Source organism: Akebia trifoliata, chromosome 3 (assembly GCF_017979445.1).
Source record: "Akebia trifoliata isolate Shusen 1 chromosome 3, ASM1797944v1, whole genome shotgun sequence".
Taxonomy (NCBI): Eukaryota; Viridiplantae; Streptophyta; class Magnoliopsida; order Ranunculales; family Lardizabalaceae; genus Akebia; species Akebia trifoliata.
The window spans coordinates 2,701,524-2,722,718 of NC_141377.1; the positions used below are offsets into that span (position 1 = coordinate 2,701,524).

The window sequence follows — 21,195 nt, forward strand, 5'->3', positions numbered from 1 at the left end:
ACCCTCACCAAAAATCAGCCCATTCCAAAACTTCTAACCCCATCAAAAACAGTTTACAAAAAATGGATGGTCCACCATTTTTCAGCTGGTAAACATGGGTTAGAAGTTTTGGAATGGGCTGATTTTTGATGAGGATAATCTATTCACCGTAGAGATCATCCTCACCAAAAATCAGCCCATTCCAAAACCTCTAACCCATGTTTTGAAAAATGTTTTGCCAAAAAGTTTGCTAAAAAGTTTGCCCTTGAACGCTACCCATATATATATATATATAGGGTCCCTATCCGTGGCCAATAGTTTGGCAAACATTTTGGCAAACACTTTTTCAAAACATGGGTTAGAGGTCTTGGAATGGGCTGATTTTTGGTGAGGATGATCTCTACGGTGAGGAGATCATCTTCACCAAAAATCAGCTCATTCCAAAACTTCTAGCCCCATTTTACAAGTTGAAAAATCGTGAACCGTCCATTTTTTGTAAACCATTTTTGATGAGGTTAGAAGTTTTGGAATGGGCTGATTTTTGGTGATGATGATCTCCTCACTATAGAGATCATCCTCACCAAAAATCAGCCCATTCCAAGACCTCTAACCCATGTTTTGAAAAATGTGTTTGCCAAACTGTTGGCCATTGATCGCTACTCATATATATATAGGTGTTCAATGGCCAACTTTTTGGCAAAACATTTTTCAAAACATGAGTTAGAGGTTTTGGAATGGGCTGATTTTTGGTGAGGATGATTTCTACGGTGAGGAGATCATCCTCACAAAAAATCAGCCCATTCCAAAACTTCTTACCCATGTTTACAAGCTAAAAAATCATGGACCGTCCAGTTTTTGTAAACTGTTTTTGATGGAGTTAGAAATTTTGGAATGGGCTGATTTTTGGTGAGGATGATCTCCTCACCATAGAGATCATCTTCACCAAAAATCAGTGCATTCCAAAACCTCTAACCCATGTTTTGAAAAATGTTTTGCCAAAAAGTTTGCTAAAAAGTTTGCCCTTGAGCGCTACCCTATATATATATATATGGGAAATGTTCAGCACCCTAAGTTTTACCACACACTTTAACAAACGTTTTTTGTCCTACATGGGTTAGAAGTTTTGGAATGGGGTGATTTTTGGTGAGGATGATATCTATGATTAGAAGATCATCCTCCCCAAAAATCAGCCCATTCTGAAATGTTTAACCCCATGTTTACATGTTGAAAAATCGTGGACCGTCCATTTTTTGTAAACCATTTTTGATGGGGTTAGAAGCTTTGGAATAAGCTGATGTTTGGTGAGGATGATCTCCTCACCATAGAGATCATCCTCACAAAAAATCAGCCTATTCCAAAACTTCTAACCCATGTAAGACAAAACATGTTGTTAAAGTGTGTGGTAAAGCTTAGGGTGCTGAACGGGACCCCATATATATATATATATATATTATATATATATATACATGTATTAGAGTTTGCCTGTACCTAGGCACAAGTTTCCTTTTTAAAGTCAAATGGGTAAAAGAGAAAGATGGTAAAGTTGGAGGGATATTAATAAAAAGGTGGAGGAGAGAAAACACAATAAAGTTAAAGGGTTTGAAATACTAAGGCCCCAATTGATTCAACTGCTTGAATCTGTTGTTGGAAGTTGAACACGAAAAGCTTGTTTGATATAACTTTGTAAAAGTGTTGTACTCTTTATCAGAATCTGATCATTATTGTTTGATACCCTTTTAGAATCTGTTGTATTAGGATAAAATGATCAAAATACCCTTATAAATATATAATTACATTAAATATATATATATATATATATATATATATATATATAATAATTTATATTAAAAATTTTAAAAATAATTATTTTAATTTTAAAAGTTTATAATTTTTTAAAATTTATAAATTTTTTATATTTTATAGAAATTTCGACAACATTTCCTTTTAAAATGGACATATGAAATTTTCCTGATAACAAAAATACCCGCGTAATACGTAATATTGATAATGCACCTAGATGCGTAAAAAATTATTGAAATACCCCTATAAATATATAATCACACATACATATATGCCTCTGTCCCAACTATTTTGGCCAGGCAACACCAATCTAATTGTTCCATTTAATTCTGTCAAGGGCCATATATTTCATCAAAATGCATGTCTTCAAATTTGTAATGAAAACAAGGTTTATGTGCAACTTCTAAACTTGTAATCTAGTGGAAGAATGAAAAATTGCATACTGATTCTAATGATCACTCGGGGATAGTTTGAGACATTTGGTGCAATGACATTGAATTAAGAGATGCAATTTGTATAATTTGGTTGGTGTTGTGAAGAAACAAAGATGGGGCACATCTAGTAAATTATGTAAATAATTTTTCATAAAAGATGAAAATGAGCTCACCCTACAGCCCTACTAACATTTCTAGAACCAATAACAATGGTTCATGTTATCACACACACACACACACACACCCACCATAAGACACGCACACTCTTCTCCTTTATGAACATGTGTTCATGTACGTTTACTATGGTCAACCTTAAAGAAGAGATGTCTATATAACAATTTTAAAGAGAACACAAATGGAATAAAAGATCTACAATACAAATCACGAATTTGTCAAACAATTTACAGAAATAACTAGAACATTGCCTTCAAAATAGAAATTTTTTATTAAAAAAAAGGATAACTAGAGATCTGAAATCTAGTGTGAGGGATTCGAGACCTTTATGTTCATACCTCCCTCTCATTGCACATAGGGATCTAAATCAAAACCATTGGGTACTCCTCAAAATAACCATTTTCAACATCTCTGGCCAATTCAACCAAAGGAATGGGCTTCAATCTACGAAATTTAATCCAGAAACATGCGAGAATCAAAATGATTTGATCCACTGATTGGATCAAGAACAGAACAATACACACATTGATCATAGCTTGCAATGGTGGTGCCAGATAATTTAATGGAAAGCCAATTTGCATAAACCCCTTCAACCAAACCCATACACTACTAAAAAAGAGACTTATACCAACGGTTAGATCTGTTGCTAAATCCCCATAATTCCATCGCAGAATACTATACCGACGGATCGGTTTTTCGTCGGCACTCGTCGGAGTTGCTAGCGTCAGTAATTCTTTTAGCGACGGCACAATAAAATTACCAAGTTGGAGGGTGACCTCAAAGGAATTCATAGTATAACAAATTATAACTAAAATTAATAATTTTGTAATAATATATTGATTTTTTTGAAAGGAAAAAAAAAAGATTATAATGATTTGAAATGTGTTTTTTTCGATTCTTAAGAAATGGAATCGAGGGGTACACGTCTTTTCTGACAGTTACTATTTTGGTTCCAATTATTTCGAAATTGGAATCGAAACCGAAATTGACATGAACCGAGAAGTAATTCATTTTAGAAAGTAACTTCTAATTACATTTTTTATTCTTAGATAGGTAATTAAACAGAAACACTGATACAATATATAAATAACCAAATTCATTAAAATTACTGAAAAACATTTATCAAGCTATAAGCATATTTAGACTTTGTCCTTGCAAAATGGTCCTTTAGTTAGCTGAGGCCTTGATTGGATATGAAGCTTCCATGGCTATACCACATAATCCCTCTTTGTCAGTAACGCCACGTTGCATTCTTATGTAACCTTGATCTCCCCATGTAGTTCCCCATGAGTTCTTCAACATCCAGTAATCAGTCCCATTTTCAGTTGTCCCATAGCCCACAATTGTCATCGTATGATCTAGGTCTTTGCCGCAAGGTCCAGTGAATATACCCTGTGATCATAGTCAATTAAATTCAAAGACAAATACCACTCCCCTAATAAGCTTTTTCGATATGGGTCTCAAAATGGACTTTATATATGAGTTCATTGTGTTCTTCTTGACCTCAATTTTAACATTGTTTTGATGAACGGGCTGGGATTGATCTTTTTAATGATCCAATCTTAAGCCTAAATGTGTTAACCCAAGTTATATTTTTGGCCCCGGATTGTTGTTCTAATTTAATCAAAATAGTGAAATACCTTGGAGTAAAATTGGAAGCCAAAACCAGAAGATTCCATGAAGACAGCTACTGGTTGGTTAGCAACAGCTTTCATCAAGGCATTCTCATCGTTGACAGGTACCATTTCATGTCCATCAATTGTTACCAAATCAGATTTTTCCTACAAAATCAGAATATAGTTATCTCCATGTCACTTATTAATCAATTATATATACTCATGAATGACTCACGTAAAAAAAGCATGATCCCAACCGTTCAAACACAAAATCCAATGGTTGATATTTATACTTGGGATAAGTATCTTCGAGATGTGTGTTACCAAGATTGGGTTTAAACCTCAACTGTTGGATCTTGTGTCTAAACAATTGGTTTATCGTAGTAAATAAAATCGTTCCTATATAACCCTGTCATTGATTTTGATTAAAATCATTATTTTCAAAATAATATATTTGCTTAAGGTGTTAGTAGGGTTTGAAAATACTTACAAAAATAGTAAATTATTGCTTTAATCAGCAACTTTATATTTCAAAATAGTAATCTTTCTACATTTACAGATAGTTAATTTCCTTTTATAACCCTATTGTAAGAAATTATGCTAATGAGTAATGACCCAATTTTACATTGAATTAACAAAAAAATACCTATATATTTCATATAGTAAAAGGTAGGGGTGTACGTTCGGGTACCCAAAATGGAGCCCAATCCGATTTTTCTGGTATAGATCAGATATACATGAAAATGGAATCGACCCATTAATTTTTTGATACGGGTTGGGTACTGGTAAAGATAAAAAAGATATACCGTACCCTACCCAAACCTGATTTTTCAAGTATTTTACGGTACAGGTTCGGATCGGGTACCGGTTCGAGCATATATTAAAATATACTAAAATTTAAAATATTTGAATTATTTATATAGGTTAGTTTAAAGTTTAAATCTAAACAAAAATTGAAATTTATAAATATAAAAATATTACTACATCAGAAAAATTTATAAAATATAGAGTATATGCAAATTATATAAGACATTGGTAAATATTTTTAACTTAAAAATCTAAATAGTTTACAATTATCAGGTACGGGTATAAGGTATTTTACAGGTCGATTAGGAGTTCAGGTTGGTTCTAGGTCATAGAAATGGTAACCGAACCGAAACAAGCCGTGTTAGGTTTGATTTCAGATTCGGATCAATTTAACTACTTGTTACTATATAAAATAAACGATTTTGAAAAAAATTAGGTGCTTACCAAAATGGAAATGTGATTTTGTAAAACCTTTTTGCCACAATAATTTCACCATACCTGAATCAGTAATACCTCGAAAAGGAGGGATAATTATTCTCTCTTAATTTAACAAAATGTAATCTACCTTATTTGTGTCACAAGTCTCCTGTTGTTCTCGATAAGGATAATTGTTCTCTGTTGTTATCCCTCCATTTTGCTCGATGTATTCAAATGCTGGTACCAAATAGCCTCCCTTACAACCAAAATTTTCAGTAGTATCACAATCTACCAATTGTTGCTCAGATAAAGAAACTAAATTGTTCGTCTTGATTTGGTTTATGCTCTCAATTGCAGCTACAGTTGTGAAAGCCCAACAACTAACTGTACTATCAACATGATCAAATAAATCAAATGTTAGAATTTATGAACTTTTTTTTTATTATTTGTAACACATCAAATAATAGAATTTATATATCACACAACCAAATGAGGATGTAAACACTTAAGAAAATAAGGGAGGGTGGTTCAATTAAAAAAGAAAAGAAACAGATTAGCTGTTATGCCAATCAAACATTAGCCAACATCACCCAAAGACTTAACCAACTAAACTAGTTGGCACCTGCAATTCTTAGTTTCTTTTGTTATAAGAAATAAATGACATGATTCAAAAAAACATTTATGAGCCATAACTCATATGTAATTAATATATATGTTTCAAGACACTTACGGCACTGGCCTTGATCTTTGACATGGGTGACTGCACCTTTTTTCCTCCAATCAACCGAAGGCGGGAGGTCTCCAACCTTCTCATACATGAAGCTCCTATTTTCATGTCGATCCCCTCGAAGCATCTTGGAGTTTATTACTTCCAAACCTGTATAAATGCTCTTAAATTCATCATTTGTCATGGCTCCAAACTTGTTCAATTTCAACTTATAGGAGCCATCCTTCATGTTGAAGTTGTGAATGTATTTGACATTCTCCTTGAATACATTGAAACGCTTGGGTTTCTCGATGAGGTCCAATGAAACGGAGTGATTGCTTTGCCACCTCTCGTATAAGTCCCAAAGACTTTCTTCGGATTTCAAATCCATTTCATTGAAATCGAAACTAGTGACAAATCCCGAAATCAAAGCTAGGGAGAGAGCTACCAATACAAACTTCCCTATCTCCATAGCTTATGAATCCCAAACAAAATGAAGATATTGAGAGGGAAGATGTTTGAACTATACTCTGTCATGCAAGTGAGCATCCCCTTTTATAATCTTTCAACATGTGAAAAACAAGAGAAAAAATGAAAAGGAGAAGAGTAATTTAGATATACCCCCTCCAAGCTTAAGTGCATATTTGATATACCCCTTGAACATTTTCAAACTAATGACATATCCCTTGACCATGCTTTTTATCTGTTAGAGTAATCCAAAATAGCCTTCTTTTACGTGAAAACGTTTTATTTTCACCTCCAAGTTCTTCAATCCTTAGGTTGGTTTGGGAAAAAATTATAATTTTTTTAATCAAATCCCATGGTGAACAAGTGGCAAAAAATGTTCATCAACACTTCCAGAAAACTTAGTAATTATTTCTAAAAGGGATTTAGGTAATAAGTTGAATATGAGGATATTTCAGTCATTTACCATTATTCTTATTTGGAAGACCATGGTCAAGGGAGATGTAATCTAATCAGTTTTGAAGCACAGGGGGGAGGGTATCACAAAAAACAGAGGGGAATGTAAAAAATATTACCCAAAATAGAAAAAAAAAGAGAGGTTCTTTAGGGATTATTACGGTATTATTAAACATGTAAGCGATTTGTATCTTCTACCATACGTACCAAACATGCTAAGTAGTTTGACTTTGACCTTATCTTATAGAGGAGACTGGAGACAACTATGGTTAGTTGGATTATGAAGATGAATGATTTTAAGGAGAAATTAAGAAGGTTTTAGTTAGAAGTTGAAGAAAATGATATCTAGGTCATTTCCAATTAATATTTGAGAAGTCCCAGTCAAGTCAAGAGACAATGTCATCAACAAAAAATTGAAGAGGTGAGGGAGTAGGGACAAATGGTACATGTAATTAGTTAAAAATATAGGGGTGTCTTAAAGTTTTATGGGGATAAATGGGGCATGTTATTTATGTTTTTAAATAAAAGTTCAGCCTCTCGTTGAGGCTCTTCGTCAAATAAACAGTTGAGATGATTTAGGTTTTCAAGAAAAATGTACCCCTAGAAAAAAAATTTGTATTGGTTCCTAGGCGATCAGTATTGATTTTTAGCAATTATTCATTATTCTTCTTATCTCAATTATTTGTTTGATGGAGGAGTTGGAATCTAGCGTTTTAAAAAATAATAAAATGAAAGTGATGTAATTATCCTTAGGCGGATTTGTGACTTATAATCCAAGACATTGAATGCATTTTTGGATGTGTGGTTTGATTCAAATTATCCAATTAATTAAAAAAATATTCTGGTGAAGTTTATATATATTAATAAGATAGAGATAGGGGCGAAGCCAGAATTTCCATGTAGTGGGGGCAAACCATGGTTAGTTGTTTAGTGAAGATTAATGATTTTAGGGAGAAATTAAGAGGTTTTTAGTTAGAAGTTAAAGAAAATGATATTTAGGTCATCTCCAATTAATATTTGAAAAGTCCCGATCAAAAGACAATGTCATCAACAAAAAATTGAAGAGGAGAGGGAGTGGGGACAAATGAAACATGTAATTAATTGAAAATATAAGGGGGTATCTCAAAATTCTGTGAGGGCAAAAATTGGAGGGAAGTGAGGGTGTAAGGGCAAATGGGGAGAGAGGTGAGGGAATGGGGACAAATGGTGCATGTAATTAAATGCAAATGTAGGAATGTCTCAAAGTTTTGTGGGGACAAATTAGAGGGAGAGAGGTGAGCGAATGGGGACAAATGGGACATGTAATTAGTTGAAATATAGGGGTGTCTCAAAATTTTGTAGGGGCAAAAATTGGAAGGAGAGAGGTAAGGGTGTGGGGGCAAATGGGGAGAGAGGTGAGAGGGTGGGGACAAATAGGACATGTAATTAATTGAAAATATAGGGGTGTCTCAAAGTTCAGGGTGGGGGGAGGGAGGGGGGGATTGCCCCCACCAGCTCCTTACTAGCTCCGCCACTACATGCAAGTGAGGATCCCCTTTTATAATGAGATGAATGGAGTCCTAATATTCTTAATCTTTCAAGATGTATGCGAATTTAGAAATACCCTGTCCAGGCTTAAGTGAATATTTGATATACTCCTTAACATATCCCTTGACCATGCTTTTTATCTGTTAGAGTAATCCAAAATAGCTTTCTTTTACGTGAAAATGTTTTATTTTCAGCTCCAAGTTCTTTAATCCTTAAGTTGGTTTGGGAAAAAATTATAATTTTTTCAATCAAATCCTATGGTGAACAAGTGGCAAAATCTGTTCATCAACACTTCCAAAAAACTTACCAATTATTTCTGAAAAGGATTTAGGCAGTAAGTTGAATATGAGGATATTTCAATCATTTACCATTATTCTTATTTGGAAGACCACGTTCAAGGGAGATGTAATCTAATCAGTTTTGAAACACAGGGGGGAGGGTATTCAAGTATTCACTAAAATAGAGGTAAATGTCAAAAATATTACTTATTAAAATAGAAGAAAAAAAAAAAGGAAAATGCTGAAATGACAAAAAGAATTTAGTATGATTCTCACAAGTATGACATGGGATGTGGACATAATATAAATGTATTTCCTCGTGATACGAGCAAAAATTATTTACTGTTATGTATGCATGTCCACGTCAGAATTGTGAGAATCACAGTATATGTATGCATGTCCACATCGGAATTGTGGGAATCGCAGTAAATCCATATGTCACCCCACCACGACTCATTAAAATAAAAAAATAAAAAGAAAAAAAGAGGTTGTTACGGTATTTTTATACAAGTAAAAGATTTGTATCGAGTCCTGCTGGGGTGACACAGGATTTATTGTGATTCTCATAATTCTGACGTGAGATGTGTACATAATCATAGATGGTTTTTACTTGTATCGCGATGAAACACATCTATGGTTATGTGCACATCCCACGTCGGAATTGTGAGAATTGCAGTAAAAACCTTGTGTAACCTCAGCATTAGTGATTTGTGTCTTCGACTACACGTACCAAACATGCTAAGTAGTTTGACTTTGACCTCATCTTATAGAGGAGATCGTATACAACTGAAGTAGGTCGTGGAGTTCGTGAGTTAAGGGACTTTTGAAACTCGGGGAAAGTTGACTCGTACGAGTCATGCACCTTAGCTTCAAATGGGTATAATTTTGTTGCCGAGGTGTTATTTATTTTATTCAACTATTGAAATAATATAAAGTAGAGGTGCAAGTTAATTCGGTTCAAACTAAAAATCAAATCAATCCGTGAATTTTGAATTGGGTTGGTTCGGTTTTAATTAAATACGATTCGATTTCAAGTTAACAAAAATAAGAATTGATAGGTTCGATTCAAGATTTATAAATAATCGAACCAAACCGAAAACTGATTCAAAATCCTATTTAATGTAATTTTTTTTTTTTTTTTTTATAAACGAAACCCTCTTCTACTCTCTCTCTCTCTCTCTCTCTCTCTCTCTCTCTCTCTCTCTTGTCTCTGCGGCTGCAACTTGTAACCACCGACTACTATGGTGCCAACGGCGTCTCTCTCTCTCTCGACGTGAGGCTGCCTGCATGCGACTACAGGTGTGCTCTCAACTCCGGTGGCCGACGATCTTGCTTCTCTCTCTCTCTCTCGGTGTGTGGTTGAGGGTGTGCGACTGCAGGTACCTCTCATGAAAATTGGATTATGTAGTTTTTGTTTAATTTTTTTTGATAATTTTAGAAATCCTGTTGTTTTTTTTTTTTTAATTAATCTAATTTTTTATGTGATCTCATAATCTTGTTTTTCGATTTTTAATTTTTCATAATTTATTTGTTTACATAATTTTATTGATAAATTTGTACAAATTTTTTTTTTTTACAACCAATGGAACCAAATCGAATTAAGGTCAGTTTGGATTTGTTTGATTCTAGACCAAATCGATTCGGTTCTGGTTCCCATATAATAGAACCGACCTTGGTCGGTTCAATTCTAATTTTGCTCTAAACCGAATCAACCCTAACCAAGTTGCACCCCTAGTATAAAGGGTGCTACAGAAAAAACACACTACGAGGATCTTCTCCCCTTGTAATATTTCCACTCTCTCGATTGTCCTCACATGGGCAAAATCTTGCCTCCAACCCCAGTTGGAGTGACTTCAAGATTGACTTTATTTTGCACTTTCCTGACATGGAGGTGTGAACAAAATTATAGATGCTTTTCACTCGTATCTCAATGAAAAACATCTATGGTTCGTACACATTTTCACGTCAGGAAAATGTGAAATGAGGTTAATCTTTGAAGTCACTTCAGTATTATTCTAATCATACCATAAGATTCTGTAGGAGAGATAGCTGGGTTATTCAAGGCGTATGTTGGAAATGCTACATAGGCCAAAGAAATTAAGATAATTACCATTATTATTAGAGTTGTGTTGGGGGATACAAGGGGAGACACATGGGGGACACAAGGACGTGGTGTCGTGCGCATTATCGTAGATGTGTTTTCACAAGATACGAGTAAAAAGCATTTATGATTATGTGTGTACCACCACATCATTTGTGTCACCTTTATTTATCGGTTTGTGTTATTCCAGTATTTTCCTTATTATTACTACTACTACTACTACTACTTAGGTCCTTGTTTGACAAGCCAACCAGTCTCCATATCATATGATCTTAACAGTGTTATTCCATATTAACAAAAGCGTGAATGGAGGGTTGGCTTATTTCTCATTGACCCGCATATTAGGTGTTCAACCCTCGCCTCATGAAAAATAAACAACAACTATCATACGTGAGATTCACGTCTTTGATGGGTCAATGAAACAATGCGCCGGGCTGACCAGCCCAGAGTGGGTTGAGCTTGGACAGTGTTACAAGGCCAGTTTAATAATGAGGTTGGATTAGGCGTAATTCATGTTTAGGACTGGGCTTGAGAGCTAGGTCTGTTGGGTGATTTGACCCCAAAGTTAATATTTTAATTGTTATAGCCTTTATAAGTTATTAAGGATGTCACCCTTAGTAAGGGTTGGGCTCACTTCTCTACATCCAAAAACATGATCGAACGCTCCAGAGTTGTAGAGGATGAAATTCTATGAATTTTAAAAAAAATTTATTTTTCATCATTGAATTTCATTTTAATTTAAGTTTGGGAGTTTCGTGCGTGTAAGTTTGGTAGCCGTCTATTTTCAAAACCTTGGATTTAGTTAAATAAAAAAATAAAAAATAAAACATAAAAATTGAACTTTCATTTTTATCTTAGTTTTGTGATGAAACTTAGAGGACTGTGGTGTTGGACTTCTGATGTGGTAATCCATTTGAGAAAAGAGACCCTTAGTAATTAGGCTCAAAATCTTACCATGCAGTTTGGAAAAGGTTTCACATTTTGTTAATAATATGTACTACAGTAAATACAATTAAATGATTCTTACAAAATTCAGTTGGCACATATAGACTTATAGTGTGGTGATAGAAATTTTGGCCGTCGCTACACCATGTAACGACAGGTCAAGGAGTCAAATTTTTCATTGTAATTTTATTTTTTTCAACAGGTCATCAAATTAATGGAGAGCCAAAACTGCAGTCTTAGCTAATTATGTGGACCTGGTTTTTAAGAGTAAAAAATACATGTTTAATTCCTAAGAATTAGGCATACTAGGTGTCGCCTGTCCATCCATCCCTCATTGATCTAAAAGTCAATTGAGGTGGAGTCCAAATGAGATGGAACATCTATCCAAAATAAATAATAATTCAAAAAATAATTTATTTTGAACTTGATCCAAGATTTTGAAAATAGATGGCTACCGAACTTCCACATAACTCCCAAACTTAAAATTGAAGTTCAATGGTGAAAATTTAACACTTTGAGAATTCATAAAATTTTGTCCTCTACAACCCTAAAGAATCAAATCATGTTTTTGTATGCTACAAACTGAGCCAAAGGACCCTTAGTAAGGGTGAAATCCTTACTAACTTGGCTAGTCGGACTCATTATTGTATTAATTTGAATAACTTATGACAAGTACTAGGATTGGAATCAACGGTTATTTTAAGAAAATTGGTTCTTAGTAGTAAATTTTTTTTAGCCACTTGTGTAAATGTTTGCACTAAAAATACTATAATATCAACAATTAGTGACAACTCAAAAAGAGTTTATTTTTTCGCTACTAAAGATGTTGGGTTTTAGTGGCGTGAATAAAATGTTGCCATACCACAACTATTATAATAGCTACATTTAGCAATAACCATTCCATGGTGGAAATTTTTGAATTTTATTTTTCGTCGCTAAAGTTTTGTGGTTTTAACAAAATATTTGCATCGCTAAAATTTAGTTTTAGCCATTGTTTTATTATCAAGGGGGTGTGCCAATATTCATAGGTAAGTACGCTTGGAAAGTGTAACGTAGAAAGCATAGGAAATTTGGAAATTGGATAGCAACCTAACTCTCAGTAGTATGGGAGCTAAATTATTTTATTAATATTAACATGTAAGGGTGTCAATGGTACCCATTTAACCAAAACCGAAAAGCTTGATTTTGATTCTCAGTAGTGGGGTCTAAAATGAAGTAGGACACAGGAATTGAAACCCTTAGGCTCTATCCGATGGGTATCCGAAACCAATTACCTGATGTTATAAAAATTCTTCAATTATTTATATAAACTATGGGCAGGAGCTCAAAATGAATAATTTCTTCTAAAAACTTATTACTTTTAAAGAAGATAAGTTTTATTTTTTTGAAAAAAAAATTATTATCTTATTATTATTATTAATTTTTTGCTTATCGTGGGTTTCCCCACCCTATGGGTGAGACTCCCCCCTTATAACTAAAATTAATAATTTTATAATAATATATTGATTTTTTTGAAGGATAAAAAAAGTTTATAATGATTTGAAATGTTTTTTTTACTCGATTCTTGAGAAGTGGAATCGATGAGTACTCCCGTTTTTTCTAACAATTACTGTTTTGGTTCCAGTTATTTCGAAATTTGAATCGAAATCGAAACTAACATGAACTGGAATGGGAAAAATACAATGCTTATGATTCTAAGTGCCTTCAAACTGGATCGAACCGAGCCATTGACTCCTCCATAACCTGGAAGGGAAAGAACTGAAAAAAATAGCCCCATATCTATCTTGGATTGATGCATTTTTACCTATGAAGTATTTAAGATAATTTACCCATACCCCTCCAAATTTGGGTCAATATTTGAGATACCCCTTTGTGTTTCCAAACTGACCACATAAGCCCTGACTTGTGTCTTCTTGGAAAGATTAATAGAAAACAGCAAAAATGGTTTAATCTATATAAGTAAAGAGCCAAACAACTTTGTTATGTTTTATTTTGCTGAAACTTGTCACATGGTGTTAGAAAGAAGATAGCAGGTAAGTTGAGAGCTTCCATAACACTAAAACGAGTGGTAATTCATTTTAGAAAGTAACTTCTAAATTACATTTTCATTCTTAGATTAGAACAGTAAAGAAAAACACTGATACAATATATAAAGTAACCAAATGCATTAAAATTACTGAAAAAATATTTTCCAAGCTATAACTATATGTAGACTTTGTCCTTGCAAAATGGTCCTTTAGTTAGCTGAGGCCTTGATTGGATATGAAGCTCTCATGGCAATACCACATAATCCCTCTTTGTCGGTCACACCACGTTGCATTCTTATGTAACCTTGTTCTCCCCATTTAGCTCCCCATGAGTTCTTCACTATCCAGTAATCAGTCTCGTAGCCCACAATTGTTACCGCATGATGTAGGTCTTTGCCGCAAGGTCCAGTGAATATACCCTGTGATCATAGTCAATTAAAAACAAAGACTAATACCACTCCCCTAATAAGCTTTTTCAATATGGGTCTCGAAATGGACTTTATATATGAGTTCATTGTGTTCTTCTCGAGCTCAATTTTAACGTTGCTTAGATAAACGGGCTGAGATTGGTCTTTTTAATGATCCAACCTTAAGCCTAAATGTGTTAACCCAAGTTATATTTTTGGCCTCAGATTATTCCTTAAGGGATGTGAATCAAAGGGATACTTATGTAAAACAGCTGAGTTTTCATTTCTTGGATCATTTTCATAATTAAGCTTGATTGTTGTTCTAATTTAATCAAAATAATGAAATACCTTGGAGTAAAATTGGAAGCCAGAACCAGAAGAGTCTATGCTGACAGCTACTGGTTGGTTAGCAACAGCTTTCATCAAGGCATTCTCATCGTTGACAGGTACTATTTCATGTCCATCGATTGTCACCAAATCAGATTTTTCCTACAAAATCAGAATATAGTTATCTCCATGTCACTTATAATCAATTATATATACTCATGAAGAATGACTCACGTAAAAAAAGCATGATCCCTACTGTTCAAACACAAAATCCAATGGTTGATATTTATACTTGGGATAAGTATCTTCGAGATGTGTGTTACCAAGATTGGGTTTAAACCTCAACTGTTGGATCTTGTGTCTAAATAGTTGGTTTATTGTAGTAAATAAAATCGTTCCTATATAATCCCATCATTGATTTTGATTAAAATCATTATTTTCAAAATAATATATTTGCTTATGGTGTTAGTAGGGTCTGAAAATACTTACAAAAATAGTAAATTATTGCTTTAATCAGCAACTTTATCTTTCAAAATTGTAATCTTTCTATATTTACAGATAGTAATTTCCTTTTACAGCCCTGTTGTAAGAAATTATGCTATTGAGTAATGACCCAATTTTACATTGAATTAACAAAAAAATACCAATATATTTCATATAGTAAAAGGCAGGGTAGTAATTTTGGGTACCCAAAATTGAACCCGATCTGATTTTTCTGGTATAGATCCGATATACATGAAATTGGAACCGACCCATTAATTTTTCAATATGGGCTGGGTATCGGTAAAGATAAAAAAGATATACCGTACCCTACCCAAACCTGATTTTTCAAGTATTTTATGGTACAGGTTCGGATCCGGTACAGCTTTGAGCATATATTAAAATATACTAAAATTTAAAATATTTGAAGTTGAAATTTGATTTATTTATATAGGTTAGTTTAAAGTTTAAATCTAAACAAAAGTTCAAATTTATAAATATATAAATATTACTGCATCAGAAAAATTTATAAAAAATAGAGTATATGCAAATTATATAAGACATTTGTAAATATTTTTAACTTAAAAATCTAAATATTTTACAATTATCGGGTACGGGTATAAGGTATTTTATGGGTTGATTAGGAGTTTGGGTTGGTTCTAGGTCATAGAAACGGTAACCGAACCAAAATAAGTTGTGTGAGGTTCGATTTGAGTATTTTTCAGATTCGGATCAATTTTGGGCACATTTTTGGAGCGGGTAACGGGTATTTTGTACAGCCCCAATAAAAGTAGTAAGATAAATTTAACTACTTGTTACTATATAAAATATACGATATTGAAAAAAATTAGTTGCTTATCAAAATGAAAATGGCATTTTGTAAATCCTTTTTGCCACGATAATTTCACCATACTTGAATCGGTAATACCTCGAAAAGGAAGGATAATTATTCTCTCTTAGTTTAACAAAATCTAATCTACCTTATTTGTGTCACAAGTCTCCTCTTGTGCTCGATAAGGATAATTGTTCTTTGTTGTTATCCCTCCATTTTGCTCGATGTATTCAAATGCAAGTACTTTATTGCCTCCCTTACAACCATTATTAGTAGTATCACAATCTATCAATTGTTGCTCTGATAAGGAAACTAAATTGTTCGTCTTGATTTGGTTTATGCCCTCAATTGCAGCTACACTTGCGAATGCCCAACAACTACCTGTAATATCAACATGATAAAATAAATCAAATAGTAGAATTTATGTACTTCTTTATTTTATTTTTATAACACATCAAATAGTAGAATATATATATCACACAACCAAATGCCAATCAAACATTAGCCAACATCACCCAAAGACTTAACCAACTAAGCTAGTCGGCACCTGCAATTCTTAGTTTCTTTTGTTATAAGAAATAAATGACATGGTTCAAAAAACGCTTTCGAGCCATAACTCATATGTAATTAATATATATGTTTCAAGACACTTACCGCACCGGCCTTGATCTTTGACATTGGTGACTGCACCTTTGTTCCTCCAATCAACCGAAGGAGGGAGGTCTCCCACCTTCTTATACATGAAGCTCCTATTTTCATGTCGATCCCCTCGAGGCATCTTGGAGTGTTTTACTTCCAATCCTGTATAAATGCTCTTAAATTCATCATTTGTCATGGCTCCAAACTTGTTTAATTTCAACTTATAGGAGCCATCCTTCTTGTTGAAGTTGTGAATATATTTGACATTCTCCTTGAATACATTGAAACGCTTGGATTTCTCGATGAGGTCCAAAGAAACAGAGTGATTGCTTTGCCACCTCTCGTATAAGTCCCAGAGACTTTCTTCAGATTTCAAATCCATTTCATTGAAATCGAAACTAGTGACAAATCCCGAAATCAAAGCTAGGGAGAGAGCTACCAATACAAACTTGGCCATCTCCATAGCTTATGAATCCCAAACAAAATGAAGATATTGAAAGGGAAGATGTTTGAAATATACTCTGTCATGCAAGTGAGCATCCCCTTTTATAATCTTTCAACATGTGAAAAACAAGAGAAAAAATCAAAAGGAGAAGAGTAATTTAGATATACCTCCTCCAGGCTTAAGTAAATATTTGATATACCCCTTGAACATTTTCAAACTAATGGCATATCCCTTGACCATGTTTTTTATCTGTTAGAGAAATCCAAAATAACCTTGTCTTCAACCCTTTTTACGTGAAAACTTTTTATTTTCACCTCAAAGTTCTTTAATCCTTAGGTTGGTTTGGGAAAAAATTATAATTTTTTTAAGCAAATCCTATGGTGAACAAGTGGCAAAATCTGTTCATCAACACTTCCAAAAAACTTACCAATTATATTTTTGAAAAGGATTTAGGCAATAAGTAGAATATGAGGATATTTCAGTCATTTACCATTATTCTTATTTGGAAGACCACGGTCAAGGGAGATGTAATCTAATCAGTTTTGAAACACAGGGGGGAGGATATTCAAATATTCACTAAAATCAGAGGGGAATGTCAAAAATATTACTTACCCCAAAATAGAAAAAAAAAAAAAAAAAAAAAAGAGAGAGGTTCTTTTAGCGGTTATCACGGTATTATTAAACATGCTAAGTAGTTTGACTTTGACCTCATCTTATAGAGGAGACTGGAGGCAACTGAGTAGGTCGTGGAGTTCGTGAGTTAAGGGACTTCTGAAACACGAGGAAAGTTTTTTCCAAAGTTCAACTTACCCATCTTATTTAGTTGACTCGTACGAGTCAATGCACCTTAGCTTCAAATGGGTATAATTTTGTTGCTGAGGTTTTATTTATTTTATTCAACTATTGAAAAAGTATTAAGGGTAAGAGTGCTATAGAAAAAACACACTAAGAGGATCTTCTCTTCTCCCTTGTAATGTTGCGCGCTATTGAGTGTTTTAATGTTAAGTAGGAAATGTTTTAGTCTAATTAATTTTTTTATTTATTAATTTTTCAAATTTACTATTCAAATAAGTTGTATTATTTTGACTAATTATAATTGTTGTATTAGTGGAATTAAATTAATTAGAAGTTTGAAAGTATATCTAAACAATAGTAAGGGATAGTTATATGGGTGGTGTTCTTTTGACAAAATTCTAAACAACATTTTAGACAAAGCATTTCCTCTTGTATGGGTTAAAATTTTTGGAATGGGCTGATTTTTTGTGAGAATTATCTTTATGATGAGAAAAAACCAGCAAGTTGTGAAATTTCTAACCCTAATTTATAAGATGAAGAATCGTGAACCGTCAATTTTTACCGTTAATTTGTAATCACTTTTTATGGGGTTAGAAGTTTTAGAATTGGTTGATTTTTTTTGTGAGGATGATCTACCGACTATAAAAATCATCTTCACAAAAATTCATTTCATTTCGAAACTTTTTAGTCATATAAGACAAAATTTTGTCTAGAATGTTGGCTGTTGATCCCTTCCCTATATTTATGCGTTGAAGAGACATAAATAAAAATATAATTAAAAACAAGCAATTTTTTAAATTTGATTTTTTTACTAGTAATTTGCAATCCACTTCTGATGGATTAAGAGGTTTTAGATTAGATTGATTTTTTGTAAGGATGACATTCTCATCGTAGAGTTCATAATCACAAAAAATCATCTCAATCCAAAACTATCTAACTCATATTTTGAAAAAAAGATTTTTTTACATATGTCCATTGAATGCTTTCCCATAAATATATTTTGATCATAATCTAGTTTTTAAAGTTGCCAACTTAACAAAGTTGGTAAGACTTGATGAGTGTTAATCTGCAAGATAGTTCTAAATCTTGTTGAAGCCAACTTCACTTTTGCTATCACTAACTCCTTGCTTACCTAACCCCCCACCCCACTCCTTAAAAAATAATAATAATAATAAATCAAACTCCAGATTATCCTTTACATAAAGAATCACATCATGTTTTTGTATGCCACAAACATAGCCTAAGGACCCTTAGTAGTGAAAATAAGATGTTTGCACTAAAAATATATACTATAATATCAACAACTAGTGTCAACTCAAAAGTGGAGAGTTTATTTATTTATTTTTTTCTACTAAAGATGTTGGGATTTTTAGTGGCAATTTTTTTTGTCACTAAAAACATGCTTTTAGTGGTGTGAATAAAATATTGCCATATTTAGAAATAACCATTCCATGGCGGAAAATTTTGAAATTTTTTTTTTCATCACTAAAGTTTTGTGGTTTTAACAACATATTTGCGTCGCTAAAATTTAGTTTTAGCCGTTGTTTTATTATTATTATTTTATTTTTATTTTTTTGCATCTAGATAAAATACATTTTAAAGCTAAAATGTAATAAATATACATGTTTTGTTCAAATATAAGAATTTTACTTGTTACTTAAAAGCCTGTATGGATATCTACTTTAGAAATCAGTATAGTTGATGACATGTAGATCTCTTAGTTGGGTATTTGTTCGTCATGGGCTTGGATACATCCATAGGCCTGTTTATAAAGCTCGTATAAGAAAAGAAGAAATTCAATTTTTGGGCATCTAAACATTAACTTTATCAAGGGGTTGTGCCAATATTCATAGGAAATTTGGGAGTTGGATGGCAACCTGACTCCCAATAGCATGGGAGCTGAACTATTTTATTAATGGTAACATGTAGGGATGTCAATGGGTACCTATTTAATCAAAACCGAAAATCCTGGTTTTGATTCTCTTTTCAGTGGAACTGATTAGAGTCGGATCTAAAATGGAATAGAACACATAGGAATTGAAACCCTTAGACAGATCTAAAATTAATAATTTTGTAATAATATATTGATTTTTTTTAAAGAAAAAGAAAAGTTTATAATGATTTGAAATGTTTTTTTTTTTACTCGATTTTTGAGAAGTGGAATCGATGGGTACCAGTCTTTTCTGACAGTTACTATTGTGGTTCCAATCATTTCGAAATTGGAATCGAAACCAAACTGACATGAACCGGAATAGGAAAAATACAATGCTTATGATTCTAAATGCCTTAGAACCGGATCGAACCGAACCATTGACTCCCCCATAACCTGGAAGGGAAAGAATCGAAAAAAATAGCCTCATATCATTTTTCCCTATATTTATGCGTTGAAGAGACATAAATAAAAATATAAGTAAAAACAATCATTTTTGAAATTTTGATTTTTTTACTAGTAATTTGCAATCCACTTCTGATGGATTAAGAAGTTTTAGATTAGATTGATTTTTTGTAAGGATGACATTCTCGTCATAGAGTTCATAATCACAAAAAATCATCTCAATCCAAAACTTTCTAACTCATATTTTGAAAAAAGATTTTTTTACATATGTCCCTTGAATGCTCCCCCATAAATATATTTTGATCATAATCTAATTTCTAAAGTTACCAACTTAACAGAGTTGGTAAGGCTTGAGGAGTGTTAATCTGCAAAATAGTTTTAAATCTTGTTGAAGCCAACTTCACTTTTGCTATCACTAACTCCTTGCTTGCCTATCCCTTCCCCCCTCTCCCCCCCCCCCCCCCCCTCCCCCTCCCCCCTCTCTTCAAAAAAAAAAAATAATAATAAATCAAACTCCAGATTATCATAAAAAAGTACTTTTTTATTTTTCTCATGAATTCAAGTTTCTTATTCATCCAGAGGAAAGAAGATGGTCTTCTTCTAGACTTAATCATGATTCGATTACATCATAAATCCTTTAAAATTGGTTTAGATTTTGTTATAATATATATTTATATTTAAATAACTATTATTTATATTAGAAGTTCTATATAATTTTATTTAATTAGTTAGAAAATCTTATTTTAATGAGATTAGCAACTTTGTGTTATCAAAAATTGTATATAAGTTTATAGTATCATCATCCATAGACTTTACCAACTAAGTTAGCTGAAACAAGTTATATTAGTAGATGTTCAATCACAAAATCTTATTTTATATAGGTTGCAAGTATTTAAGTGATACAAAATTGATAATTTTATATCAAAATGCCAACTTCTATTGATTTGAGAAAGTTTTCATAAACTTTGGATGAGATTTTCAATATGGGGCAAGTCACTTCATACAAGTCAATGTGACTAGTGAGTTAATCTCCTCACTCAATTGTCTCCTCGAGCAATATAACATAATCCAATTGCCTCGGGACCAGTCCTTGGACAAGACCATGGTCTATGGAGTGAGCAAAGCTTAGATACAGCTTGGTCTATTGTCTAGAGGGATACTTAGTAATCAAAAGAAAAATAAAAACAATAACTTGCCTAGGTC

At 33.0% G+C, this 21,195-nt stretch overlaps 2 protein-coding genes across 2 annotated transcripts; both read right to left on the reverse strand.

Moving 5' to 3' along the window:
• Positions 1–3,403: 3,403 nt before the first annotated feature.
• On the reverse strand, positions 3,404–6,492 carry LOC147405517 (vignain-like). Its single transcript, XM_086432710.1, has 4 exons — positions 5,958–6,492; positions 5,376–5,611; positions 4,028–4,168; positions 3,404–3,779 (listed from the first exon to the last, which is right to left on the reverse strand). The coding sequence occupies exons 1-4, from the start codon at positions 6,403–6,405 to the stop codon at positions 3,555–3,557; spliced, it is 1,050 nt and encodes a 349-aa protein (XP_086288836.1). The 5' UTR covers positions 6,406–6,492; the 3' UTR covers positions 3,404–3,554.
• A 7,250-nt stretch (positions 6,493–13,742) lies between these two features.
• On the reverse strand, positions 13,743–16,917 carry LOC147405518 (vignain-like). Its single transcript, XM_086433274.1, has 4 exons — positions 16,433–16,917; positions 15,927–16,159; positions 14,488–14,628; positions 13,743–14,151 (listed from the first exon to the last, which is right to left on the reverse strand). Exons 1-4 carry the CDS (start codon positions 16,878–16,880, stop codon positions 13,942–13,944), a joined length of 1,032 nt encoding a protein of 343 aa, XP_086289400.1. The 5' UTR covers positions 16,881–16,917; the 3' UTR covers positions 13,743–13,941.
• Between the last annotated feature and the right edge of the window lie 4,278 nt (positions 16,918–21,195).

Coding starts and splice junctions, on each gene's coding strand:
- LOC147405518 (XM_086433274.1), bottom strand. CDS start 16,880: ATGGAGATGGCCAAGTTTGTATTGGTAGCTCTCTCCCTAGCTTTGATT. Junction 14,629..15,926: donor AGACTTGTGACACAAATAAG/GTAGATTAGATT, acceptor CTGATTTTGTAG/GAAAAATCTGATTTGGTGAC. Junction 14,152..14,487: donor GCTTCCAATTTTACTCCAAG/GTATTTCATTAT, acceptor CTATGATCACAG/GGTATATTCACTGGACCTTG.
- LOC147405517 (XM_086432710.1), bottom strand. CDS start 6,405: ATGGAGATAGGGAAGTTTGTATTGGTAGCTCTCTCCCTAGCTTTGATT. Junction 4,169..5,375: donor AGACTTGTGACACAAATAAG/GTAGATTACATT, acceptor CTGATTTTGTAG/GAAAAATCTGATTTGGTAAC. Junction 3,780..4,027: donor GCTTCCAATTTTACTCCAAG/GTATTTCACTAT, acceptor CTATGATCACAG/GGTATATTCACTGGACCTTG.